General features: G+C 47.2%; 1 protein-coding gene across 1 annotated transcript in view; it reads left to right on the top strand.

Annotated features, from left to right (window-relative positions):
• B4GALNT3 (beta-1,4-N-acetyl-galactosaminyltransferase 3) overlaps positions 1–27626 on the top strand; it is a 65404-nt gene that overhangs the window by 25935 nt on the left and 11843 nt on the right. Inside the window, exons 2-12 of the mRNA XM_064654600.1 lie at positions 13629–13732; positions 14392–14469; positions 21001–21096; positions 21667–21757; positions 22620–22720; positions 23088–23155; positions 23678–23756; positions 24189–24255; positions 26019–26162; positions 26571–26680; positions 27338–27438. Of these exons, the coding sequence (XP_064510670.1) occupies positions 13629–13732; positions 14392–14469; positions 21001–21096; positions 21667–21757; positions 22620–22720; positions 23088–23155; positions 23678–23756; positions 24189–24255; positions 26019–26162; positions 26571–26680; positions 27338–27438 (1039 nt within the window). The remainder of the gene's footprint in view (positions 1–13628; positions 13733–14391; positions 14470–21000; positions 21097–21666; positions 21758–22619; positions 22721–23087; positions 23156–23677; positions 23757–24188; positions 24256–26018; positions 26163–26570; positions 26681–27337; positions 27439–27626) is intronic.

Below are 27626 nucleotides of genomic sequence, written 5' to 3'. Positions count from 1 at the left end.
TGAGAAGTCACAGCCACACAGTCTTCATCTCCATCCCAGGAGACACTGCACTGAGAACTTTTCCCATAAAACAGTGTGTAGTACCTAAACTGTACTGTAGTGTTTCAGGACACCAGACCTGAGGTCTGATGCTCTCCTAGTTATGTAGAACCTGGAACTTTGCGAGTTACCGGGGTCAGAAGCACATAAAGGACAGACGATGAACAACTTTTGTCAAAATGCAGTAGAGAAGACAGCTGCTTTCACTTGCCTTCAGTTTTGGCAGAACATGCTAGAAATGGGTATTTTGATATATGTGGTTAAGCTGTATAAGGTGGTGCGCTCGTACCATTGTGGAAAAGGACTGAAAGTGAACAGAGTCCGTGGAGCTCGGTAGGAATCACACCAGGAGGCTGTGGAAAAGGTCAGTAAAACTTAGTAAAGAGGCTGAGAACAGAATTTGGATGAAATCTCAGGTCAGCATGTAAATAACCCGTGTCAGATGGCATTTTCACTGGATATTTATTCTGGAGCTAGTACAGGAATTACTGTGTGAGCTTCCTGTACTGAATTATACAAGAGGCAGATTGGACAGTTGTTATGGTTTCATTTGTCCTGAAGTTCATTAGGCATTTACTGGACAAGTGCTGGGCAGTAGAAACCACTCTTCCCTGACTTATGGAAATTTCCAACGCACTGGAAAGAAAATGATAATTTTGCAATCGGTCTTCTCAAGCCACCTTAAGCAGCTGGCAGGGCGATTTTAATGCTCTGGTAGAAAGCTGCAGCACAGTGAAATATTCCACTGAAACAAGATAGCTCTGTAAGGCATGCTGGCCCAGCTCCAAGGCAACTAACCCGGCTGTCTCCTGCTGGGTGAAGGATCACCTCCTGGAAGCCCTCAGGAATGCCTGCTGGTGGCAGGAATTGCTTGTGGAAAACAGGGGCCCTGCAGCAGCGTTTGGCTGGCCCCTGCAGTCTGGGCTCTGAAAAGTTCAGCTGCTGCTCAGCTTGTGAGTGACTCTGAGTTTGTTCTGTCTGGGATAGAAGTTTAGCAGAACTCAAACCAGAAATTTCCCAGTAACTAATTTTTCGGTTCCCTGGAAGTTCTGAAAGAGCAGTAGAAATGGTTGCCCTAGTTTTATGAAATTTAGGGCAGAATGAAAAAAATCTTGACCTATCACACAGGTTTTATTAATACAGAAAAAAACCACAAGAATGAGTTAAATTTATAGTAGAGCTTGAATGTCATTTACAACATACAGCAATGGCACAATTTTAGCATTGTATTGCAGCTGTTAAAGCATTTGAATTTGGGTTTCCAACTCCCAGCTCTAAATTCTCAAACAGATAATATGCATTTAAACTGCATCACAATGAAGACAAAAACTCCAGCAATCTGCAATAACTCCCAATACAGGGAGAGAAGGACAGGAGCTATAGTACATAAGGGTTTTTTCCTTAGAATGTCAATCTCATTCCACTCAGTCTTCATAAAGGATCCACACTTGAAATCAGTTAAAAATAAGAGATGCAGTTTAACAATCTCTGGCACTTCACATAAGGAAGATCTCCCATCATCTTCAAAACCCCTCTCAGTGATAGGCCTATGGATCAACTAAGAGCAGAATAGTTGCTTTGTTTCTGCTCTTTCTGCAGTAAGTGCAGACATTATTGTTGCATGTACTTTCTTAAAGCAAACTGAGTCTTCTTCATCAGCTGTTAAAAAGTCTTTTAAACTACTTCAATCATAAACCTCCCTGGTTTTCAGTTGTGCCATGCTTTACACTGGGGTCTTATTTGTACTTCCTGTAATTATATGTCTGCACATCTGCAAATGTGCTTATTGTGAACAGGTTATAGCAACACACTGGAATCTTTAGAGGAAAGTTCAAGGATAATGTTCCACATGCAAGCAATACGACAGAAGACTTTTTAAGACACATTGTTTGCAGTAATTTAAAGAAATCATCCTGCCTTTAATACCTTTATAAAAATTTTCGGTACTTATAAATTTCAGTGATTGTGTCCATAAGTTTCAGAGGTTCCTGCAAGCTTTTGAGCATGTAAGAGCTTTATAGGTTTAGATCAGGGAGCAAACGTCTTTGGGACGATTGTAAATCCCCCAGACCGGCACAGGGAGTCACGGCCCATTGCGGAATTTGCATGTCAACAGCGCGAATTTGGTTACCGGGGACGCCGGCTCTGCCACCCGGGGCATCCCTCCTCCATCGTCATCCTTCTTCCAGTTCTAGTGGGTTTGCAGGATCCTGGAGGAAGAGTTTGGGTCTGGTTTTGAGGAGGGTCTGAGAGGAACCCTGGGATGCTCAAAACCAATGACGTTTTAAGAGCACATTTACAGAGCAAACTGAATTGTCCTTCTTGCCTCTCCTTCTGTGGCATCTCTTAAATCTTATTTAGAAAGTTTCAAATTGAAACACACAACGTTAAAAAAATAATGCCAAGTGTGAGTGGTGTCTGTCCCGGTTTAGCAGGCTGGAAATATTCACCAAACTGGTTAAGTTATGCCAAATTCTCTCAAAGACAGTGGGTGATTTAGCAAACTAGGGTAACTGTAAATACAGGCTCTTTTTTTGATCTCCATGGAGGGTTAGCTTGGAGGGTGTTTGGGCACTGGAACAGGCTCCCCAGGGAAGTGGTCACAGCACCGAGCCTGGCAGAGTTCAGGAAGCATTTGGACAAGGCTCTCAGGGACATGGTGGGATTCTTGGGGTTGTCCTGTGCAAGGCCAGGAGTTGGATTCGATGATCCTTGTGGGTCCCTTCCAACTCAGAATATTCTGTGATTCCATGGGACAAAAAGTAGTTTCTGTGAACTCCTCGTGGTTCCCACTTAGTGATTTTCGTTACTGTGTTGCACAGGCTGATTAGAGACCCAAAGCAAGCCATTGACGTGGGATTTAGTCAAGAGAGAGGAAAAACAGTATTTCAGAAGTTGATATTTTGGAATTATGTCATTGTGTAAGAGTTCTATAAAGAGAGTTTACACAACCCTGATTTTTTCCCCTAGCAACCCATGTTGTGTAAATAAAGCTGTCTCAGAAGCAAGTGTCTGTGCTTTGCAGCCCATCCCATTGCACAGCAGGCATTTGCTTGGAGGCAGGATGCCTGAAGGGAGGACTGGCAGCTTGTTTTGTCCATGTGAGTTTTGAGCCTGTGTCATGGAGGAGCTCAAGCGTGCTCTTGCCCCTTAGTACTCTGAGGCTTGATATGGTTTTAAAGGCATAGGGTTTTCTGTAACTTCTTAAAACGTTAGTCCATCTTATGTTTGTCTGCCCTGACTAACATTTGTTGAGTCGGCATTTGTTGAGAATTCAGAGGAAATCAGTGTTACAAATCTTACCTTTGCTAATTAGTGATGCTGGTGTTAGGTGAGAGGTGCATGCAGAGTTCCTCTGCAAAGACAGCTGAAGGCATTTCGGGTTAGAGGCCAAATGAAGCTTTGGGCATAGATTTGGTGTGGTCAGCATCTGTTGAGAAATTTCAGACATTCTTGAAGAATATTCTGATATTCCAGTTGGTTTTTGCTGCCATTTTAATCACCATCCAATCATATTTATAGCAGCAGTATTCCAGTACCTAAAGGAGGCCTACAGGAAAGCTGAAGAGGGACTTTTGATGAGAGCGTGTAGTGATAGGACAAGGAGGAATGGCTTGAAACTGAAAGGGTGTGGGTTTAGATTAGATATGAGGAAGAAATTTTTTCCTGTGGGGATGGTGAATTACTGGAACAGGTTGCCCGCAGAAGCTGTGGATGCCCCATCCCTGGAAGTGTCAAAGGCCCAGCTGTATGAGGCTTTGACCAACCCAGTCTAGTTGGGAGGTGTCCCTGCCGATGGCAGAGGAGATGGAACTAGATGATCTTGAAGGTTCTTTCCAACCCAAACCATTCTATGTGACATGTAAGTCTGAACCAGAAGTCGTAGTTTTGAATTTTGAATCCAAATTGTGGAAATAAACTTGCACACAGGGATTGCATCCAAGTTCCTGACATTCTTGGAGTAGTTTTAGAGCCTCATCCAAAGCCTGTTAACATTAATAGAAGAACTTCATCTGACTCAAAATGCAATCATCAAATTGTTTCTAATCTGACATATCTAGAAAGCTATATCAAAGCAGTACCTCAGCCACTGCACTCAGTTCCTCTTTGTTGTTTTTAAAGACTTGTTATATTTCTCTGGGTTTTGTATTCATCAGTATGACCTCTTCTGATTACCCCTCAGCATAGCTATTGGAGAACTGGTGCGTTGTCCCCCATTTAGAGGTGTCTCTGTCTTTGGGTGGTGTCAGAGTAGAGTGTCCCATACAGAGCCGTGGGAAGATCAGTCATTCTGCTATGCTCAAGAACATTGGCAAACTTAAACAAATAGTAAAGTGTTTCTGGAGTGGCCTGCAAGAGTGTTGGTTCAGCTTGCTGCCTTGCCTTGAGGTGAGGTCAACACTACCTGCGCTATTTCTGGCAGATGTTTGCCCAGCCTGTTCTTCATCTTAATTTTTCTCTTGCCTTAGTGACATCCCTAGACTGCCTCCAGTCACTGCTGAAAGCAATAGAATAGGGTAATAATTTTGTTGCAATGCTCACAGAGACTGTGGAAGCAACAGATTTCAGCAGGAGTGGGTGGATTCAGGGGAGGAAAATGGCTACAACAGCTTTGAGCAAAATGGCAAATAGAAATGACAATTAGAGAAATAAATAAGGTGTGGGGGTTTTCTCATAGAAGCAGCGAATGACATTGTCTACACCATAAAGTTCCACTGAACTTGACTGAAAATCAAGTTGCAAGCAGATATTTTGGGAATCCTGCATCTACATGGAAGTGGCAAACTGTTGAGTCTTTAGAGGAAAATCCCCATCCAGGATAAAAAAATAATGCATTAGCTATGTTTGGTAAAGCAGTAACAAGGGTTGACTTGAAGGTCTGTTGCTCGGTTGATGTTCAGCTTCACATCTTAGACAGCTCCTGTGTACAAAAAATAAATCTTGGAAAGCTCTTTGAGCAGTCTGTGTGCTGCAGCGTTTGGACTAGTTGACAAAAATGCACTTACCAAAGCTTCCTGAAAGCTTCATGGATGACCTCGTTGAGCTTTCTTGGGCACAGTCTCATTGCAGAAATAAAAACAGACGGCAAAGACCGCTGAGCACAGAATTGCCATTTTCTTTCATTATATATTTTTGTAGGTACCTCACAGTGCTCAGGGGAGGGAAGGTCCCTACGTATGTTGCTTCCTATTAATTGCATTTGTGCAGATACCATGGACATCAACAGGTTGGTCCATAGTTGGGAGCATTTAGAAACATGCTTCTCTTGGCAAAAGAAGTCCTTACTGCTGTTAATGGTGATGCAGTACATGTGAATTAAAGTAGGCAGGAAGCCTGCCAGGTGTGTTTCCAGGTGCCCTGTGTATGATTTGTTGCGCTGACATACAAATAAATTGAGGCAAACTTTAGCTTTAATTAACTTGTTACCTCAGTGGAACAGGCCTTTATTGCCTCTTGTGTCTCTAAGGGCTTGGCTTCACCAGTGCCTCCAGATGAAGGGAGAGTGCCAGGAATACCACTTGCAGTGATCATAACCAGATGGAACTTCTGCTTTTCATGCTAATCACCTTGAGGTTTAGGTAGGAATTTTTTAAGTTGTTATTATTATTTTTATTAAAAATAAAATAAGGCAGACTGCATGGTGTGAGTCAGCAGTTGAGGATGTGGTCACTGGGAGTGAATTGGTAGAAACCCATGCAAACGTTCCAGGATTAAAGGTATTTTGAAACAAAAATAATGCCGGATATCACAGTTCACCAAAAAAAAAAAGGCAGGGTAAAAAAAAAGGTAGAGAAAAGCATGAAACTGGAGTCCACAAAGGAGCAAATTATTTTGATCTTAAAAGCAGGAATAAAAATCAAAACTTAGCCTTGTATCAAAAACACCTGACTCTGTGCTTCTCTGACAACCTGCTGGTTTTTCTAAGCTCTGCAAGTATTGAAGTTCAAGCAAACCAAATCTTGATCTCCTGTGAGTAAATGGTTTGGTGCAAATCCCGTGTTTTAAAGACAATGACTGGCAGAAGCCTGGCTTGGTAAGTATGAGACCATGGTGAGAACTACTCAAATACCTTTACTCTTGCTGGGCCTGGAATCAGCCCTTTTTGACACTGACTGTAGCTGTTTTGAGAAATCTATTGCTGTGCATGAAGACTGTAAAAATGGAGAGACTGGTTTTGATGGCAGTATTGTCCAAAGAGGCAGATACAGCGTCAGCCTGTGTGCAGCACAGTGTCTCAGGGACAAGTGTACCATAATTGCAGGACAGTCGCCATGCATTCTGTAAATTAAAGAGTTGAGCTTGCCAGCAGTTAAGGGTTTTAACTTCACAGCTATCATGGCCACTATGTTGAAAACATATTTTATGATTCAAAAGCTTCGGCATGTGCTTTATGTGGTTAAGATGGCCCATGGAATACTGCAAAAGAGTAGCAGAGTAGAAAACATTTCTTCCTGCTTTGCATGGAAGTTAGGAGTGCCAAAATCATGGTCTTTTATTTTATGTTCCTGAAAGCAGCAGTAGGTGCTCTTCTGCTCAATCTTCATTTGAGTCAATATTGCCTCCTACCCCTGAAAAACAGAGTGCTCTGCTCTTTCCTCTTCCCCAGTCTAATCCTTCAGGACTCCTTAGTGCGGTTTTGCAGAGTCAGAAGAGAGGAAGCTGAGGAGGAATTAAGTTGCAGAGAGAGTTGGAGAGGTGAGGATGGGCAGGTGAGGACACAGGGCTCTTGTTGGCAGTGGTCACTTTGGGCAGGGGATTACAGGGGCACAGCCAAAGGGCTCTCTGTGGCCAACACCTCAGCTGGCTGCGGGTCATACCCCCTTCCACACTGGCATGAACTCCCAAACCTCCTCTGCCTTCAGCATGGCAAATCCAGGTAAGCAATAGTTTGCAGTTGTTTTCCTCTAGTTGAAACAGGGGCATTTCTGGAGCTGACTTGGGAGCTCAGCCCCATAATTTTGAGGGATAGTGCAGGAACATCATGGGCTTTCTCACTCAAATCCAGCTCTGCATCTCCATGTGTGTATCCTCACTGGGCTTTCAGGAGGCAGGTAATATTTGCTGGATAATTTTGCGGCATAAGTGGATTTCATGATTTAACTAGGGCAATGGAAAATTTTAGTGGCAGGAGCAAGATCTGAGTTATATTTTCCACAAAACCTGTTAGTGCCCCAAGCATTGCTTGTCAGTTCCTCCCTTGCTGCATGAAATAGATTTCCTGTACCTAGAGGGCAACAGCAGCAAGGTACTATTTGGTGGGTGAGTCTGGCAGTGAGACTACATTAGTGTCCTGGGTGGTTATGTCTACTCATTTTCCAGTCCTTCTCAAGTGCAGTGCTCTGCCTGTTCCTCCATCAAACTTCACGTACTTTTAATGTTCTGCAGCTTATTGTCAGTTTGCAAAGCCATTCACGTAGCAGTGACTCAGAGTTGTACCTGGAGGAAGAATGGAGTAATTTATTTCTGCTCACACGGGCTCTAACTTGTGCTTTATCCCTGCAGTCGTATTTGCAGGGTTCTGCATTAACCAGAAATGGAAAGGTTTGCAGGGCTCCCTCTGTAACACCAGGTTTCATAGCTTCTTGAATCCTTTTAACTCCAGGAGTGTTGTTCTGATCTTGACCTGAGGACAAGGAGTTCACTCATCTCTGCTTATGCCTTTTGTTGACTTAAATAAGTAACCAAAGAGAATCTCTGGGGTCTACCCTTGAATGAGGGTTTTTTGGTAGTTTCTCTGACCCCGTCTGTGATTCGTGACTTGACCTAACCTTCACTCACCCTTATGTCCAGAAACTGTTGGCTGTCCCTTTTCACTGTATCCCTCCCTTACATCTCTGTTTCTAGAAGGTCAGTTTACACAACACCTTTATGCTTTTCTACGCTTGGTGTTGTGGGGCTGCCTTTGTGTGTGTGGTAGACCAGGAGGTGGGTGTTGCTTCCCCTGTGGTGTGGCACTTGCAGTAGGGCTTGCTCTGGTCAGGGTGCATGAAAGGTGTGTCAAACTCTCTAAATATCCTCTCCCCCAGAGCATGATGCAGCATTGCCTGGGCCAGGTGACAAGGAGATGTTTGCTTTTGGGCTGCAGCCACAAATCCGTGCTGCCTCGGGTGCATAGCACAGCATGGCAGCTTGTCCCCATGATCTCACTGGCCAGAAGTATTTGGTTGCTGGACTACAGCCTCACTGCTTTTGGTGCATAGCATCATGTGGCAGGGTGAAGGTGCTCCCAGTGCACTGCCTCTGTGAGGGGGGTATAATCTAAATGAGGGCAACTGAGGCAGGAGGTGGAGCTGAGGTTTGTTTTCAGGGCAGGAGGCTTGATGCATATGTGTGTGAGACTGCAAATAGCTCCCTGAGTTCAGCTCCTGTGTCATGTTCAGTTTTAAGCAACATTCTCCAGCATTTTTTGGACTGGTATGTTTGTGAGGCACATAGTGGTAATCTCTGGGGGTATTGGGTACTGCATCTGCATACCTGTTCAGCCCAGGACTAATACTGAGAAAGACCTCAAATCACACTGAAGTCTTGTCAAATAACAGTAAGTTGAAAATATTCAGTCAGAATAAGAGGAGAAATAAGACTATCCAACAGAGGATTAAAACATCAAGCCATGGTGAGGAGTCTGTGGGTAATGAAGAACATAACCCTGCTTCATACCTGCCAGTCTTTTTCTTGCCCTGTCCTGGCAACAAAAAGAAGAGGAGCAGGATCTCAGATAAGAATTAAAATGCTTTTTGTCCAAACCAGTGGACCTGCTCTTTCCTGAGGCTGCTGAGTGAAATCATTTAGCAGGGTTGCAAAAGGGCTGGATACTATGTGGGTGTTAATAGCATTTGCAGCTATGTAAGCAACAGTAACAACAGCAGAGTAATCAAATCTCATCCTTCAGAGGGGAAACCGATCACCTGAGTGAGGCTGGGATTTCCCCCTTGCACCATTGCCAGCTACCTTTGCAGGCTAATTGAAACATCGAGTGCTGTCTGGGGCCCGGGGCACGACAGTGGCTTGGTGGATCTAATCTCTGAATACACAGAGCAGCTCTGGTCACGCTCCTGCCCCGAGGCCTGATAGCTCCCCGGGTATTGCTGCCTGTTATCTCTGGCTGTGGCTTTCTGCTTTTTTAATTTTTTTTTTTTTCTCTCTTGAGCTGGGCTTCAAGTGCATTGCATAGCTGAGGAGAGGCAGACATGGCCCTGGGCCCTGACCAGGGTCATGTCAAGAATCATCTTCATCTTATTTTCTCTTGCTACAGCTTTTCTGTCTCTTAATGGTTGGTTCACTGGCTCTGTGGGCGACTGGCTCCAGACCGGCTGCCTCTTGTGTGGGTTTCTGTTGTAGGATGCAGCATCTGTCTCAGTCTCCAGCTTCTTTGCCTTTCTTTTGTGTTCACCTGCCTCTATTTCCAGAAGAAAGCTCAAGTACTGGGGGCTTCCCATCTTGAATCCAGAAGGGCAGTTGAGGGTCAACCCTGGTGGGCATTTGGGTCCTCATCAGGCATCTGCCAGCTGTTTCTGATGGGAACGGGGACAAAAAGGGTGACTTTTCCCTGAAGAAGAACCTTCATGGTTCAGGGCATTGACTGATCCCTATGAGGCTTGAACCTTGGACCACCAGAGCACAGAAGTAGAAAGAAAGGTGCAAATCTGCTTATGGAAAGGATGTCAGCCAAGTACCTGGTTGTAGATATAGGGAAAATGTCCTGGAGGTTGGAGTGAGGATAAAAAACACAATTTGGATGCACTCTGGGCAAAACCCCTGCCATTTCCATGAACCTGTCTGCCCTTCTGTCCCTCTACAGTGTCTCTGAGAATATCTTCTTGCTCATCGGGTCACTCTCGGCACAAAATTGTACAACTCTCCCCACCTACCATGCTCTGGTGCCTGCTGTGCCATTGCAGACAGGGATGGGGAAGGGGCAGGTCTGATGTCACACCATGCATGGTGCAACTGCAGAGTGCTGGAAGCATGGATACTGCTCTGGCTACAGTGACATCCCTCTCCCTGGACTGTGCTGTGGTGCTTGTGGAGCCACCAGGCAGCTCGGCTGGGCAAGGTGGCCCATCAGAAAGCCATGTGCCCTTCTTTCCTGTGGGATGGATTTTGGGTGAATCACTGCTCTGAATCATCCGTTGTGGCTGTGGGGAGGCTGGTCCTTATGCCAAGGAGGGCAGAGTCTGTGGCAGCAAGGCTGGCTGCTGCTTTTGGCAAGCTGTGCCTGCATCAGTGTTGCCTTCCTTGGAAGTGTTTGGGGTGAAAAAATAGCCTTGGAAAACAACTGATGTGCTGTGGAAGGTGATGGGAAATGCTTTGGGAAGTGATCCTCAGAAGAGAGAAAGACCAAGAGCTGGCTGGTGCATCTGTCTAACAGACTAATGGCAACAAAGCCTGGGCCAACATCTTTACCTGGCTGGGAGACAGGCTATTCCCAGGCCTTTGATTTCCTACTTTATGGGGTTTTCTGCCCTTTCCCATCCTAACCAGAACCGGTTTTGTAGAGGGGCTGGAGCAAAACTATCAAAGCTAATAGTTATGGTGTTCCTTCTTGGTAACACTGAAGTGTTTGCTGAAGTATTTTAGTTCTAGACTGCTGCTTTTTTCCAGGCGTAGTCTTGTTGACTTAAAAATACCCATCAAGGGAGAGCTTGGGCCAGCTGAGCTGCTGAGCAGTGCTCATGGAGAGCTTGAGGACAGGCTGAACCTGTGGCTGAACCTTGCTCAGATGCTCTTGAGACAGAGCAGTGGATGTAGCCAACGACTTCACTCTCCAGCTGTTGCACAGGAGTGGGTATGTCTTGAATCCTGTGACCTGTGTTGGGGAGAAAACCTTGGTCAGCAGTTGCCCTCCGGAGGTGTTCTGACTGCAGGAAGCTGGAGGAGATCTGTCTCTTTTCTATAGCTCTCTCCTCCTAGCGAGGAAAGCACGTGCAAAGCCAGGTCCTCCAAAGCCAGCATGTCCAGTGGAGATCCCTAGGGAAAAGCCAATCTTTTTAGAAGGAACTGGAGTGCCAAGAACTCTCTCTGAGAGGAGGGTTTATCCTATTATTTTCTGAAAATCATTTCCTACCATGCTGGAGAATTAGCTTGCCAAAGCACAAATTATACCCAGCAAGGAAATCACTGCCTCCAGATTAATTCGTAGTTCTTTTGTCTCTTCCATGTTTGGCTGATGTAAGCGTTAGGTAAATATTTGTGCAACACAGAGAATTGCCTCCCTTTCTTCTCTTCTCCAGGGGTCAAAGAAATGTCAGCCATGGCACTGGTGTGCAGCCAGGCTTCTGTGTTTGCTGCAAGGCAGGCTCCGTGCCAGCCATGGGCAGGAGCAGCCAGAGTGGCTGCCTGTGGTGGCCAACATCCTCTTCCCAGGAAGAGCAGGTTCCCCAATGCTTCGTCCAGAACTTATTCCACAGGGCAGTGAAGTGCTGAGTTTAACAATGAAACCAAATAATCTCTCCCCCCTGCACAAAAGAGGAAAACCTGCGTCTCTCGGCGTCCTCACTCAGTGAATGTCTAGGGCTGAATTGACTTTTGTTGCCCTTGTTTTATTTTTTTCCTGATTTACTTGGTTCCTCCCTAATTTAGCCAGAGACTTCAGTGATCCTTGTGGGTAGCATCCAACTCAGGATATTCTATGATTCTGGGTCTCCCTTCCGAAAAAAAAAAAGAAAAACAAACAAACAAACAAACAAAAAAAACCAACCTGCTGTGCTCTCCCACTAATATGATGAGCCCTCAAAGTAGCAAGTCCTGAATTTCACAGAAACTACAAAGTCTGTTTCAGCCCCATTCCGAGTGGGACCGTGTGTCCAACTGCAGGACACTCACAAACAGTGGTTTCTGTCTCATTGCTCTGAACAACGTGGAAACTCACCAGTTACACATAAAATTATGTAGACACCAGAATTTCTCCTTCTTTCCCATGGCAGTCAGTCCTTGAAGCACAAGATGTGCTTGGCTGCATTAATCAGTAGATTAATCACACAGTGTCTGACTGAAAAATCTTCTGCAGAAGATAAATGCTGATGTTGATATTTTTAGCCATAAACTGAAATGCATAGCTTCAAATCAAAATCTGGGGGTGGGATGATCTGGATCAGAAATTTGTGACTGTTCAGCATCTAACGGGGCCCGAACAAAACTCACACATCCAAGCCAACGCCCGCATCAGAAAAGCAGAACACCCTAGTTGCCTCGAGTTTTGTCTCTTAGTTGAATCTGTGACTACTTTCATGTTTTCCACACTTATTGCACTTTCTTAGTAATTGTTCCCTTTGATCACCAGATCATAGGAGGCAGCTTCAACATCTTCACTTTTCTACTCACCTCTGCCAGATTCCATAGGACCCAGATTCATGAGTAAGGAAAGACAGAGTTTTTCAACCCAGTTTGTAGGTGCAATAACTGGCCAGGGGAAGATGAGCGAGTTGACTGAAGATGGGTATGCTGGCTCTGAAACAGCAGATGTTTCCCCAGAAGTGGGCTGTTCTTCATCCTCAGAGCATGTTCCTGCTATTTCTGGCTGCAAGAACGGTGCAGAGGGCTCAGACCATTTGTCTAAGTTTGTTGGACTTGAAGATGATGGGATGATTCCCTTTACATACAGCCAACTTCTCTCGACCTCCTAGAGCTTTGGGGATGATTTCCAATTTTAAAGAAAGTGGGTGGAGGGCCTAGCTCTGCTCCTTGGTACATGGATGTTGAGTTGGTTTGCCACCAGCTGGGAATGGGTTAGGGCTTGTGGAGGTTTTGGCACTTGCCCTTCATGATGAAGCTGTCATGCGGTGTGGGCACAGCACTGAGGTGCTGGCAGGCTGGTTAGTTGCTGACTAAGTGCCAAAGTGTTTATCAAATCTGAAAACCACATGGTGTGAGCCACAGAAGCACTGCTGAGAGGCTCTGCTCACCAGCACTGTCTTATCAGTGACATGGGCAGTGGTCACAGGGAGCTACAGTGTTATGCTGCATCTGTTCGTCTTTTCCCTTCTAAGCCCCAGAGGCTGCCAGAGTTGTAGAAGGAAATCAAGATTGATCCTAACCTCTGGATTGAGCAGACTGGGAGGGGAGGGGATGCTAATATTTTAGGCATTGCAGCATTCTTTGCCATAATTTCCTTCAAGAAGAGAGGATTGATAGCTTTTACTGTGTAAATAAAATAATAATATATACGAATAATATGCTTTTGATGGTTAAATTAATTAGTAATCTAGTTATTGTCTTATTTTTCTTTGACATTGCTAGTTAATAAAAATTGATGTTCTTTAGTTTGACCACTGGGATTATGTGAGTAATTTACAGAGGTTCCCAGTCCTATGGTGATTAATGAAGTCTCTGACGTGTTTTGAAACTATGATGAATCTTTAATATAAGTATTAATAAGAAGGAGGGAAGAGCTTTTGAGGAAGATAAAGGCAATTTCTCTCTCCGTATCGGTCTGCCAACTCCAAATAGCATAAACAACTCCTGGTCTCTGCCAGGCAATTTCAGAGAGTTAGAGGTCTCTCAGCCTTGGAAAGAACTGGTTTATTCTGATAACTGTGGTGGTTTATTTTATTAGATGTTTTCTGACACCTCTTTCTGTTTCCTCTATACAGGATACGAAAACTGGAGGGAGCTGGCTAAGGTTCAGTCAGACACCAATGTCCCAGGTGGGGACCCAAGCCTTCAGTTTTACTATCCACAGGAGCCAGGACACCAGGTGAGGAGATTTGGGATGCCTTCTGAACATTTACAAGGGCAAACCTTCCTTTCTGATGCTGGCCCCAAGAGACAGCTCTCTCTTCATGCAGGAAGGAGAGCTCGCCACGGGGCAAAATCTGAGCTGACTCACAGCAATATGAATGTACAATGACTCCAGTGTAGTCAGTTAAGTTATTTTAGATGTACTAAGCCACAGCAGTGGGCTGAAGCTGACTGGATCTGTGGCACAGGAAGGTAGCAATGAGCAAGACAGAAGCAGAAATGAAAGGTCAGGAGAGAGTTTGCTGCTCTCTAGTGAAGCACGTCTTGGTACTTTTGCCTGAAGGCAGTGTTGGAAGAACTATTGCTTGGACATTTTTGAAACAAGGATGGGAAAAAAAAAAAACCAGAAAGTGACCTAAGTTTTAACTCTGTGTTAGCAAGCTGTTATAAAGTATTGATGTCCTTTTCCCTCAGTAGCTCACCTGAAATGTGCTGTCAAACAAGCATTTTCACCCCACCATGGCCACGATAACTGGCCTGTCCTTTGGAAAGGGAGCTTGAGAACTTGTTTTATTTTCTCATATGTTCTTGTAACCAGGTTTGAGCCTTCTTGTTTAGGTGTCAGTGCTGTGTCATTTATTGGGTTACTTTGAGTTTCCTCTACTTGTATTTCAGAAGCAAGAGCTGCAAAGAGCTGGGAGGAATAAATCGAATTATGCGGCTGTGGACGACCCTGTCCCATGGTTGCCAGAGGTGGGTGCTTTTCTCCATTGTTTTGCATGAGGGAGGTGTAGCTAGAGACTTGTACAGCAAGAATGTAAGGCAGGGACATCTGCCTGGAAATTAATTCACTTTAAGGGAGCTCTGTCCCCTATCACCCCCTCCCTGCTTAATGACACTTACAGACCTGAGTAATCATCTGGAAAGACAGGTGTGTCCAGATTCCAGATAATTTGGTTTTTGCACTAGTCATCAAGGCACCAAGCACCCACCTACAATTCCCTGAGAGCAGGCAGCCCACTGCCTTCCAGAAAAGTGAAGTTTATTCAGGTCTGGGGTGCGTAGGGCCAAGCATTCGACAAGAGAATACATGATTGTGGCACGCACAAGTGTCACGCTCCTGCTCTGGCATTTGCAATCCAACCCCCGTGTGTCATACATAGAGATTTCTCCACTTCAGTGACACTTCAATGAACAGAGACCTTCTCTGGTGACCCTTACAGACTGAGGTAAACACCCCCTTTGTTTCCTTCATGCCTCGTTTATTCTTTCCTCCCCTGCTCCCTTATCTCATCATTCCTCTTCAGATAAGGGAGCAATGCAACCTGCTTCTAATGAGAGGCCCACCAGCCTGGGGGCATTTAGCTAATGGAACCGGCTCACTAAATTCCTCAAGGTGATTAGAGACCTGCACAAATTAAAGGGCCTCTGCAGCTCCCCTGTGGAGCGAGCCGGCTGCTGGCCCTGTGCTCAGGATGAGATTGTCACTGGTGATGGAGGAAAAGTGTGTCCCTCCAGCATTGCAATGAGCAGTTCATGTCCCTGCAGCATGAGCTAAAGCTGTCCTGGAAGTAGCCAGCACCAGTCACCTTCCAGTGCCCAGAACCAGACCAGACTGCTGATTTATTCTGCTGCCTTGGCTCTGGTGTGCCGGTTCCAGCTGGAGCCTGGGGGCTTCCTCTGGCTGCAGGGCCGTGCAGGCAGTGTGTGGGCAGTGTGCAGGCAGTGTGTGGGCAGTGTGTGGGCAGTGTGCAGGCAGTGTGTGGGCAGTGTGCAGGCAGTGTGTGGGCAGTGTGCAGGCAGGGCTGCCTTGCAGGTGAGCAGCTGCTGGCTGAGAGCCAGCGGGACAAGAAGGCCAGCACTGCGGCCGTGCACAGGGGTGACAGGAGCATGTACTGCTCCCCTCTCCCATGGCAACAGGCCATACAGGCTCTGCATGGCATCCCCCAGCTTCTCTGAGGCTTTGCCCTGTGTCTCTGATCCCCTCCTAGGGATTTCTTAGAAGTCTTGAGAGCAGGCGGCTGTGGTGTGCAATGAGCCTTCACTGGGTTAGAGATGCAGTTGGTGAGGTACATGCTGTGGCCTGGACAGTTTTCTCTTTGACTCTATAAGGCAACGTTTCCTGCCCTTGCTGCAGGAAGTGTCTGTACCCAGAGGGTCAGCAGAAGCACCCTGACTGCAGAGGCCAGCAGTTCACCAGTACCAGCTGCAGGTGATGGAGAGGGATCCATGGACACAGCTCTGTATAGAGCTGCTTGCTGTCCTCTTAACCACTGGCTGAAATTTCTCCTGACCTGGGGATTAAGTTTTTCTGTGACTCTGCCCAAATTAATTACCCAGGGTCTGTAATACCATTGTGCCCTCCCCGTGGCATCTGTAATAACTTAATTGCAGCCTGATACCTGGGGTGAGGGGCACCAGGTTGCCTGACACAGGTCAGGGAACTGGGCTTTATTTGAATAGAGAGATATATTCCTGACAAACATAAATAATTAACAGGGTTGTAGGGTGAGCTGGCAGCCAGCATGTCCAAAAAAAGACAGGTTTCAATTTCCCCCCTCTCAGTTTCAGGATATGAAATAAACAGTTTAAGTCTTCAGCCTTGGATAACGTGGCGGGAAAGTGTGCGCGTAGGAAACCCCTCATGAAGTTTTACCCCGTGTCTGGGGGAAGGCAGGGTTCAGCCTCACACCTGGGCTCCTCAAGGTGCCTGTGCACATGATGGTCCCTACCCTTACTACCGGTTCCAGGCACCACAGCAAAGTCTTCCAGCTTCCAGCATCTCCCACTGCCTCCTCAGGGTGGAGAGATGTCGGATGTCTTGTTTAATTAATTCAGAAAGGTGCCTGGCTATTGTCAGGGCAAAACTGCACTATTGAGACCATGAGTGTCACCATTTGACACTGCTGTAGGTGTGGGGGAGGATTTTCAGAAAAGCCTGGTTAGCCTCATCATTCTCATTTGCCTCTGCAAAAGCTTCTGTACAGCTCTGAGAGGAGAAAGCACATTTAAAATGTCCTCCCCTCTGTCATGTCTGCACAGCCTCAGGACTTTGTTCTCTCTGTGAGGGGTGTCCAGGAGCACAGCATAGGTGCTGTACAAAACCAAAGCACTGTGCTGGGGTATTGTCCTGCTACTGAACCTGCCCTAAGAGGAAGCATCCTTTCATTAGAAGACTGAAAGACAGAGCTATTGCTGCTTGCTCTGTCCTTGCTGATGTCCCTTCCTTGCCCACTCCTGCCCATCCAGACAGGGAGGGGGCCTGTGTAACTAACTTGTCTTGATGGATTCGCACAAGTGCCCAGCACAGCAGAGTGTGCAGCCAAGCCCAGCTGCTGGAGGCTGAATGTCACCCAGTCAAGGGAGCTGGGCCAGGCAGGAGGAGGGGCCACAGCCACTCTGTGGAGACAGAGGAGTCTTATAAACTCAGGAGTTTCTAGTTGGCAGCACAATGTCGCCTTTCTTCCCAGGCTCAGGCCCTCTCTGTGCCCTGTTTATCATCCCCAGTGCTGTGCATTCCCTGGGCTGCGTGCAGCCACGCAGCTGATTTGCCTCTGTGATGCCAGAGCCACCCAGAATTAAATTAGGAAAGACTTCTCTTCTCCATCCAGCTCCAGTTACAAGGCAACAGGCCATGTCTCTGCTGCTGCAATCCTCCCAGCTTTGCTGCTTGCCCTGACCTTTCTTCTTTGGGCTCCTTGCTCACCAGGAGCCCTTGGGTGTGTGGTGCCACCCCCCCAGGCAGTTTTGATATGATGGGATTTGGGCTAGAAAGAGAGGTCTGGGCTCTCTGTGTGCTTGATCCTCCTCTATGGTCTGTTTTTCTAGCAGGGGCTGATAATCTAAAATTTCTCACTAGAAGGAAGCAGAAATACTAAAATCTCTTAATACCAAGCCAGGGCTGCAGGCAGGCATTATTTCAGCGTGCTCAGCAGGAAGGGTCAGCACTGGTGCTTGGAGACCAGCCACATTCCTGAAGCCATGGAGGCCACTGCATCAGCAGTGAAGCAAGGGCCTGTCCCAGCTCTCCCCTCCCTGCACTTGTTAGGGTCCAGCTCTCCCTTCCTTTGGGTCACTCTGTGCCCATGGTGTTGTGCTCCGGAGGGTGTCGACCTGCACAGACCTCCTTGGGCAGAACAGCTCTTGTGCATGAGCTCCTGGGCACACTCACCCTGTGCTGACGGTGCCCTTGGTGCACGACCTGTGCCCGTTTTGGATCTGAGCTGGGTTCTTGCAGTGCTGCTATTTCAGCCAGGGTGGACATAAGCAACATAAGGTGGGGTTGGGACAGGGAGGAAGCTGAGGAGCAGGGGGTGCCCTCCAAATGGGAAGGCACAGGTCACGTAAAAACACTCCCATTGAAAACACATACTCTTGGCTTCCATTCCTGCTTCTGGCCAAATCAGTCTATCCAGAATTTGCAAAGCAGGTGTTTTTAAGGGGCACTTATCTTATTGCTTGCCAGGTCCTAAATTTCCATTCCTTTGAAAAAAAGGGCCAGGTAGTTCTAAGCTGGGAAGTCAGACTTAGTAGCCATGTTTTAGAAAATCCATTGACATTTCTGTGTGCGTGAATTGGGAATGATGGTGATGCTTATCTGTAACTACAATCTGCAAAAACCCCAAGCAGGAGACTGTTACTGCATATTCCAGAGGAGACACATATAGCAAACAGAGGAATTTCTCAGCTGCCTGCAATGGACAGCCATGGATTGAGTTGGAGGGACAGAGGTGATAGGGTTTCAAAACAGCTGCTAGACTGATGACTTCTGGGGCCCTAAAATTAAAGCCTAGCTCAGTTTTCAGTCCCAGAGCAGCACTTTGGGCAGCCAGCACTTATCTGTCAATAATGTTCTTTTCCCTTTTGGAGGCAGCAGAAAGTAAGTTAGGCTACTGTAACTCAGGAGAAAAATCTGTTGATTTAGAAAAGACTCTGAAACTGCATGCAAGAAATACTTATTATTTACCAGTTAATTATTTCTAGTAAGTCTGAGCACAGGAAGGCAAAGTGATCTCGTTAACTCCTGCCAGAATCTCCTCTCAGGATACTTCATAAAGACTTTGGAGACAGGAGTGTCAGGCTACAAATCCCAGGGAACACCTCCTTCACCACTGATGGTGCACCTAGTATAGTGGTGTCTGCCTTATTTTTTAGTAGGCTACCCTCTCCCTAATCCTGCCAAACTCTGCAGTAAAATCTTGTATTGCAGTGGGAGTGGTCCAAGTTTCCTCTGCAAACATTTGAGCAAGTCTAGCCAGTCTTTTGGGATTTCTCTAATAAATATATGGGTTTGCATTTGGGCTACCCCATGCCAAAGTTAGCCCAGCTCCATTGCAGTCTTGAGCTTTGGGAGTATCCCCTGGGTCTGTCTTTGGCAGGAGCAGACTGCAGTGCCAGCCTCTCCACGGTGTGGGAGTGTTGTGCTACATTTCATAGGGCTCTGAGCCTGCTATCTGCAGTGTGCAAGCAACTCTCTAAGAAGAAAAACCAGCATCACTTGTAGGTAGCAGCAGACTGCCATAGGACTGTTTCTGGCAGTGACTCGCTGTGGGAGCGCAGCCTGTTCACTTCACTGCATGTTCCATAAGAAACAGCAATTGTCATTATTTGATTTGGCTGAGAAAAGTAGTGTAAGACTCTTGGGTGTGAACCTGGATTTGGCCAAGGGGCATGGGACTGCACAGCAGTTACATTCCAATTCAATGTTTGTCACGCTTGCAGTGATTTATTAGTATCGCAAGTTCCTGCAGAGTCCTGGGTTTCTCTTGGCTGCATCCATCACCCTGAGCCCTCTGTGCATCTAAGCTACGATTTTATGCATCACTCTGGGGAATTACGTCCACTTTGTCTTGCTGCTTTTCCTCTCGTCTGGCAGAATCCAGTCTAAGGGATGTCAGAAGAGGAGGAGGTAGTAGTGGGGGTAGACATGGGCTTGCAGACATTTGTCAAGCCCTGGCAGTGCAGACACCAGTGAGAGAGGGCTGATGAGAGACCACTCCAGAACAGCAGTGGTTGTGATGTGTTTTGCCTGGCACAGAGAAATGGCTTTCACGTGCAGGACTAAAGTCCACAGCTCACAGGGAGCATTACTGGTGCTGAGCCAAGTTTGCTCCGCAGCCTTCCTTCAGTGTATTTCAAAATGCACCTCCAACGCACCATCCTGGGAAAAATAAATCCAGGAAGCAGTTCCTCTGCCAGGAGTGCACGGAGGGGTTGGACCCTCCTCCACTGTGCTGCTGCAGCCCTGCTGGAGACTCCCCAGTGAAAACTAAGAATTTGCTGCCATCTGTAGACATTTGGGTGCTGTTCAGGCCATTCCCCCAGCCCTGCTCACATAGCCCTTATATAGGCAAGAGATCCACTGCAAAACCTCCCCAGTCCCAAGGCAACCTATTCCTTTCTTCAGCATTTCACCATCTAAGGTAGCTTCTACCGTCTCCAGCCTATTTATTCTCCACTGTTGGGTGCCAGTACTGTGAGGAGGGTTTCAGCATCCAGCTCCACTGGTTGAAGGCAGAGAGCTTGGACTTTGCTGGGGGGCAGACAGTGATTCCCTTCCGAATGGCTCTGACAAAAAGGAAGTTTGTCCATTGAGGAATGTATTGCTGCAGTCCCACAGTGGCCAGCAAGCTTTTCCCAGCAAAGCTGTGCTCCAGGTCTCCGTTGGACACTGACAGCGTTTCCTGGCCAGAGTGGCTGCGTAGTGGGGACAGATATCTGCACCCCCACCTGCTGAGCCTCCACCTCGCTGTCCCCACTGTCCTCCATGAGCTTTACATCTCAAGACATGCTTTGAGAAGGTGATCTGGCATCTCCCTCCCACCCCTGCAGTGTGTCCCTCTTCCTCAGGTCAGGAAGATAGCCCTGGGATGGTGAGAGAGTCCAAAACACATTCTTGGAGAATGTAGGACTCTACACTTTCTCTGCTGCATCATGGGGGGCTATTGCCACCCTGCAGTGTGTTCCACAGTATTGTCTCAGAGCACTGACCTCTGGTTAAACACCTCCTTAATGGAGTGAACCCTAGCCATGTAGTGAGATATCCCAAGCATTAGCACAGTTTCCTGGTGCTATTCAGTCATGTGTTCCAACCCCAAACCCTCAGCAGATGAGAAACAGGGGGCTGGACCTGTGTCTCCTTCAGACCAGCCCATCGCAGCAGTGGCATCTTCCTTCGCTCTCTCAAGTGCTCCAGTGCTGGGGCCATGGCCAAGGCTGTCAAGACAGGGGAGGCACACAGGGGAGGGATGCAACAATTCATGGTGCCCCGCTTCTGCCTCCTAGTTCCAGGGCCAGGCTAATCTGCACGTGTTCGAGGACTGGTGCGGCGGCTCCATTGAGCAGCTCAGGAAAAACCTGCACTTCCCCCTCTTCCCTCACGTAAGTAAGACCATGACACCTGCTGCCCCACACTTCCCAGCTCTGCTTCCCAGCTGGGTCACCCCTGCTTCCTTCACATCCTGTCCCTATCTCTATCCATCATCTGTCTGTCCTGCTGCTCATAAGCATCCGTCACCTCCCTCTCAACCACTTCCTTTGTCCTCCTGCTGAGGGAGCAGGAGATTTTCACAAGGTGTCAAGGGTGGCAGCTCTTCTGCTGCACAGGGGAGGCTCATTTTTCTTATACTGGCCTGCCAGGCCTTGGACACACGGTGAAGGAGCCCTGTATTTGGTGCTCTCCTTCCAAGTAGCTAGCAAATGCCACATCCTGTCCCCACCATCTCAGTGGCATTCCCATGCAGCTCTCCCATCCACAGCAGCACCTGCTCCAGTTCAGTTCTCATCTGGCCTGCTCTTTCTCTTTGCCTCCATCACACACTGTAGCCCATCCTCCTCTCAGAGCAAACCTCATACTTCCCTCTACCCACCTGTCTCAGGACTTTTATATCTCCCCTTCTTCCTATCACATCTAAAATTATTTTGGTAATTTTTTTTCTTTTTCCACTTCAGACACGAACTACACTGAAGAAGTTGGCTGTGTCCCCAAAATGGACCAACTATGGCCTCCGGATATTTGGCTACCTGCATCCTTTCACCAATGGTGAGGGTTCTGAGGCTGCTGTGCCACTGCTCACGTCCCTTGTCACCTGTCCCTCCCCTCCCTCACTCCCCTCCTGGTGCTAAACCGCTCGTGCCTCACCCTGGCAAGCCCAACGCCTGGTCCCTCATGTGGGTGACGTGCCTGACTAGCCGTGGCCTTGGCATGGGTGGGAACACATCTGCCTCCCTTGTAGGGTGGAAAGGAAAAGCACAGGAGAAAACAGATGGGAAGTGCTAGATAAATAACAATGCTGTCGTGAATGCACAGCCCCATGGCGTGTGTGTGGGCACGAACAATCCCTGAGCTTTCCCTCCCTCCCTCGCATGCCCAGGATTGTACATGACATCATTGATGTCCTTGCTGCTACCCGGGTGCATGAATAGCATCTGACAGCAGCTGACATCTGTATCAGCCAGCTGCATGTGTCTGCCCAGAGCTCACCCGCCTCTCGTGGTCCCCTGGCCCTCAGCTGCCATCCCCAGAACAGTGAGACTCAAGCACCCCTGACTCCCTTTGTGGCTCCACATGCACTTTCCTCCATCCAAACACAGCATCTCACACAAAAAAATTGCTCTGGAACCAAAATAGGAATTCAGTAAGACTTTGCATAGACTTCTTAGCTTTCCAGGTTAGACATCAGGTGAAGCCGATGCAGGAAGGACAGTGAACAAGATGCATCTGTAGAGTTTGTTTTCAGTTAGAAAATTCAGAGATGCTCAAAGGGGTGAGGGTGGTATTATCAATAGGGAAGCTATGGTCTCACCAGGAAAAAGGGCAAAGACAGCATTTTAGAGGAGCAGGATCTGTTCTGTGCATGAGCCCTTACCCCAAAGCCCTACTCACTCCCTCCATCTCTCAACAGGGGAGTTTCAGTTTGCCATTGCTGCGGATGACAATGCCGAGTTCTGGCTGAGCCCAGATGAAAAGACCTCTGGTCTCCAGCTGCTGGCCAGTGTAGGCAAGGTACTGTGCATGCTGCAAGGCTTCTTCTATCCAGGTTTTAGTGTGTCTGTGGGAATGGAGACCTTCCTGACTTGACTTACATACTTCCTTGGACTACTCAAGTTTCTTTTCCTGCCCAACGCCCAACAGACAACGCCACCACAGATGCCAGATGGGTATGACATGTCATACCTTAAGCCAGTTACATATTGGCAGCCCCCTGCTCATGATTAAGTGACATTAAGTCTGTCCATAGATGGATCTTACAGACAACTTACCAGGAGGTACTGGAGGGAAGAGAGAGCTCAATTTTCCCTCTTCATCATTCTCAATGCAATAAGAAGAGAAGAAACTCATGTTAACTAGAGCATCTTCCATCTCTTCACAGACAGGGAAGGAGTGGACTGCACCGGGAGAGTTTGGGAAATTTCACAGCCAGCAGTCAAAGATGGTGAGGTGAGTGAGCAAAGTCCCTTGCTCCCAGCCACCTTTGCACATGGCCAGGAAATCACAAGGATGAGGAAAAGGAACCCAGGCTTGTCCTGGAGAATTTAGCAATATAGAGAAAGGGATTACTCTGAGGTATTGCCAAAGCTTTGCTGATTTACTGCAGGAATGCAAAACTTAATTTTTCTTCCTCAGAGGAAGCAGCCACCAGCAGATCCAGACTCCTCTATATGAACTATATCCCAAGCTTCCTGCCTTGGAATTGGCTGGGTTTCCCAGAGGCCAAAACCCAGCAGGCGAGACTGAAAGGGAGTTATTCAGCCTTAACTGAGAAGGGTCTGTAGTGCTCCAGATGCACAGGGAAAGCTACCTGTCTCACTGTCAGCATCTGGATTTTCTTGGCAGCCCTAACCCCGTTCACCCTGAGAATTAGGTTGTTTCATGGGTGTGGTTGCTCCCCACTCATTGTCTGCTGACAAGCTAAGAAATATTCCTTAACGCTCCTGGTGACAGACACGTTGTTCTTCACAGGTTGTCAGCTGCAGGCAGGTACTATTTTGAGGTGCTGCACAAGCAGGATGACAGAGGAACAGACCATGTGGAAGTAGCAGTGAGTCTGTGGAAATGATGATACTGTATATATGTCCCCATAGAGCTTGGGAATGATGTTTGTAACTATTCCCCTCCTTTCCCAGGCCTCAGCTCCTCTTGCATGAGATGTATCTAATCCTTTCCAGAACCCTTACCTACTTCTGTGAGGGATAGTCCTGTCCACATGTCAGGACCCTTTCCTCTGCTTGCTTGGGATAGTTCTGCCCTCTCTGGTCTCCATTGCAGCTTTTTGTCCTTTCCCATTTTGGATTTGTCCTGGGGGATCTCAGCTTATTCCCAGTCTTTTGCTGCTAGGTAAATTCAGTCATAGCAGGGAGAAAGAGGAACGCTGCAAACCCATCTGGTGAAAAAAACATCTTGTGCCTGTTCCTTTTTTTCAGGCTTGGTTAACTCCATAAGCACTTCATTTTAATGTGTTTCTCTGTTCCAGTGGAGACTGAATGACCCAGAGGCGAAGTTCAGAGTGATTGACTCCCAATACCTCTCCCTTTTTGCTAGTAAGTATCTTCATCACAGGTTTTCCCAAGCACCTCCCCATTCTTCCAAAATTTATCAGTGGTGTTTCACCATGAATCATAGTCTAGCCAGGCAAATACCAGGCATACAGATCATTAGGAGAAAAAGGTGGAGACAGGTCAGGAGAAAGACTTCTGGACAAGGGTATGACTCATATATAATAGAATTGGAAGTAAGATTGGAACATTATTCCAGGGAAGTCTAGAGGTAGCGAGAAGAGTCTGCAAGGGTGAGAAGTGTTCCAGATGTGAGAGTAACACAGGATGGAGTTTGCTTGCTGAGAGCCAGGGGGAATGTGAGGCCCACAGCATGGGAGGTGTGGGGAAGTGCTGCCAGCTGGACACGACCAGGGAGGGGGCCACTGTAGCACTTCCAGGGGATTTCACTCTGGGTCCTGAACACAGCAGGATACACTAGTGATATTGGGAGATGCTGCTTTCTTCTATACTAGCCTCAAGCCTCTTCAGGTTGTTGCTGGATTGCAGCAAACACATCAGTCCAGTCCCTCCTGTTTTGTAAACCCTTCTTAGCACATCAAGTGATGCCTTTATCAGTTAAGGAACTCCTTAGTCCTGTTTACCCTTACCTAGCTTTGTCAGCATCACTTTCCTCTGCCAGCATTCCCCCTTTCCATATCTACTACTGTTGCCTTCCAGCATTTCTGGGTTCTTTCCATGCCAGGACTTCTGTGCATGGAAGACTCCCTGATGTAGTCGAGACATCTGTTTGCTATGTCTTGGATTACAACCTGCTGCTGTATTTTCTGAAACCTGCCATTTGGCCAGGACTAGGCTTTCCATTAGGTCTTCCATCTTCATCCTTTTTCCTTCTTCTCTTTTCTTATTATTTTCTTATTATTATTTTCTTATTATTTCTTATTATTTTCTTATTATTCTGTGTAGAATAGAAGACTGACATCCCAGAAGATCCCTCTGTAGTTAGGTACAGTGCTGCAGTCTCACCTTTATCTGTCACCTTCTGCCCATATAGTTTTTCTCTCTTCCATATTAGCCTTTGGCTGTATCATGTCATCCCATTCCTTCTGGGTTCATGTGTTGTTCAGTACCCAAAAGCTGCACACCAGTGCCCTTGGCAGCATGTTGCTTTTCCCCTCATGGATATTTGTTCGGTTCCCCTCATTTTAGAGTAAGATCTATGGAGATATGAAGTCCCATGGCAGCAGCACCAAGAAAAATGTAACCAATACTCAGTCTTGAGTTTGAGCTTCCCATTGCTCCTGGCTTACTGTGGGTCTTTATTCCCTTTTTGGAGTAACATCCTCCTCAGCCACTGAAGGCTTTGCCCCGGGGTCCTGATCCTTTTCCAGCACAGGTGGAAAAGGTTTTTATCTCCTTTTAAAAGAAATGCAATACTAATGATACAGAGGCATCCAGTAATTCCTGCCAGCATGGGGCTTCTTCAGCACACCACTGCTGGTCCATCCAAGACAGGAGGCCATTTTCCTCCATAACTTATCCCTGTGTGTGTTTGCTTTCAGTGATAGCCATGTTCCTACCCCACAGCTTCTGTATTTCCAGCTTTCTGGGTCAGAGCCTTTCCTTCCTGCAGTGTCTTTGCAGTGATGCTCCCGATCAGCACCATTTAGGCACTGCTGTGCTGGAGACAGCATTAATGCCATGAATGCAAAGCCATTTGGAAAAGGCTGACATTGGAGAGAGGTGCTTTTTGGGACAAGGGACAAATTAGCCCTTCCTCCCCCTTCTGTTCTCTCTCTGGTTTCTAGATGAGACGCTTTTAAAGATGGATGAGGTCGGGCATATCCCGCAGACATTGGCCAGTCACAGGAGCCGGCCTGCTGACAGCACAGGCAGCAAGGCACACCCAGCTGACATGTTGAAGCCTGACCCCCGGGACACTCTTTACGAAGGTAAGACTTGCAAAGCAGCTGAGGAGGTAACTGCAGCCTGTCACAGCACGTGTGGTGACACAGCTGAGAAGCATCGTCCTCCTACACCACGGTTGTCAAGGCCATGTTTTTTTATCCCTGGTGCGAAGAGAGGGGCTGCTACAGTATCAGTCGCTGTAGGAGACAAAGCACAGACTAAACCCAGCTCCTCTTTCTTGACATCCAACTCACACAACATCCCCAGGCATAATATTTTTGTGCTAGTGCCTTAGAGGGATGTAAAGAGATGATTTGTGCAAGGTTTGCTTTATGTGTCTGTTACCATTTCACATGGATAAATAAAAACCAGGGCCAGAAGTAGCTAAGCTGGTGCATCAGTTGCAGCCGGGCTCCTCCTGCAGCGCTCACCCATGTGTTTCCTCTTCCCAGTGCCTCTGCTCAGCAAGTCCCGTGTGCGCCGAGCCTTGCCCGACTGCCCCTACAAGCCCAGCTACCTGGTGAATGGATTTCCTCTGCAGCGCTACCAGGGGCTCCAGTTTGTAAGTTTTATTTCTTAAGTAGGTGCTTGCCCAGGGGAACACAAGGAGGAAGGAGAGAGAGATCCCATTAACCCATGGGGCTTCTCCACCGATCTGAAGCTCCTGGGCTGATCTGATCATGTGTTCAGGTCTCTGCATCCCAGTATGTGCCAGAGGGCAACGTCAAGGAAAGGGAGATGAGTGCTGTGCACTGCTCATGTGTCTCACCAGGGTACAAGTGTGTGTGTCTTACAGAGCTCCTCAGGCCTCAAACCAAAGAGCTGAGCTTGCCTTCACACAGAGCCTCGCAGTGGCTGAGGATTTCATTCTTTGTGGGGTGAACTGTACCACTAAAGCCCCTGACATCTCTTCAGGAGGGCATGGCCACCTCTCTCCCGCCTAGTTCTCACTCTGTTATTTGAATTAAACTCACAGTTACAGAGATGGACAGACAGATGCTGAGAAAGGGAGGAAAAGACACACCCAGGCACATATCCTAGCATACTTCCTTCTGTTTTCCATTCTCACAGCCTGCTACTGCATGCCTTGGAGAGGCAAAGATTTAGTGAGCAACTCCTGCTCCCTTTAAAAAGGGCTGGTTACCCTGCAACTATGTCTGGGTTACCTTGTGACTGATGTCTGGCATTTATGAGTTTTACTTTGTTTTTCTCTCTTCAGGTTCATTTATCCTTTGTTTACCCAAATGACTACAGCCGCCTGAGCCACATGGAAAAAGAAAACAAATGCTTCTATCAGGAAAACCCTTATTATTTGGAAAGGTAGGACACTGCAAACGTGGGTTTAGTAGAAGGGAGGGAGGAGATGGTTTGAAGGATGGAATTGGTGTGGAATTTCATACTCACTTCTGTAGGACTCTCAATTTTTAAAGACTCCCTAAGCCTTGCAAAACATTAAAGCATTTATAGTTTCTTTTGATAACTTAAGTGAAAATATGTTTAGGTCTCAA

Source organism: Pseudopipra pipra, chromosome 5 (genome assembly GCF_036250125.1).
Source record: "Pseudopipra pipra isolate bDixPip1 chromosome 5, bDixPip1.hap1, whole genome shotgun sequence".
Taxonomy (NCBI): domain Eukaryota; kingdom Metazoa; phylum Chordata; class Aves; order Passeriformes; family Pipridae; genus Pseudopipra; species Pseudopipra pipra.
Note: the sequence above shows the minus strand (reverse complement) of the source record. Positions and strands in the feature narration are given on the sequence as shown.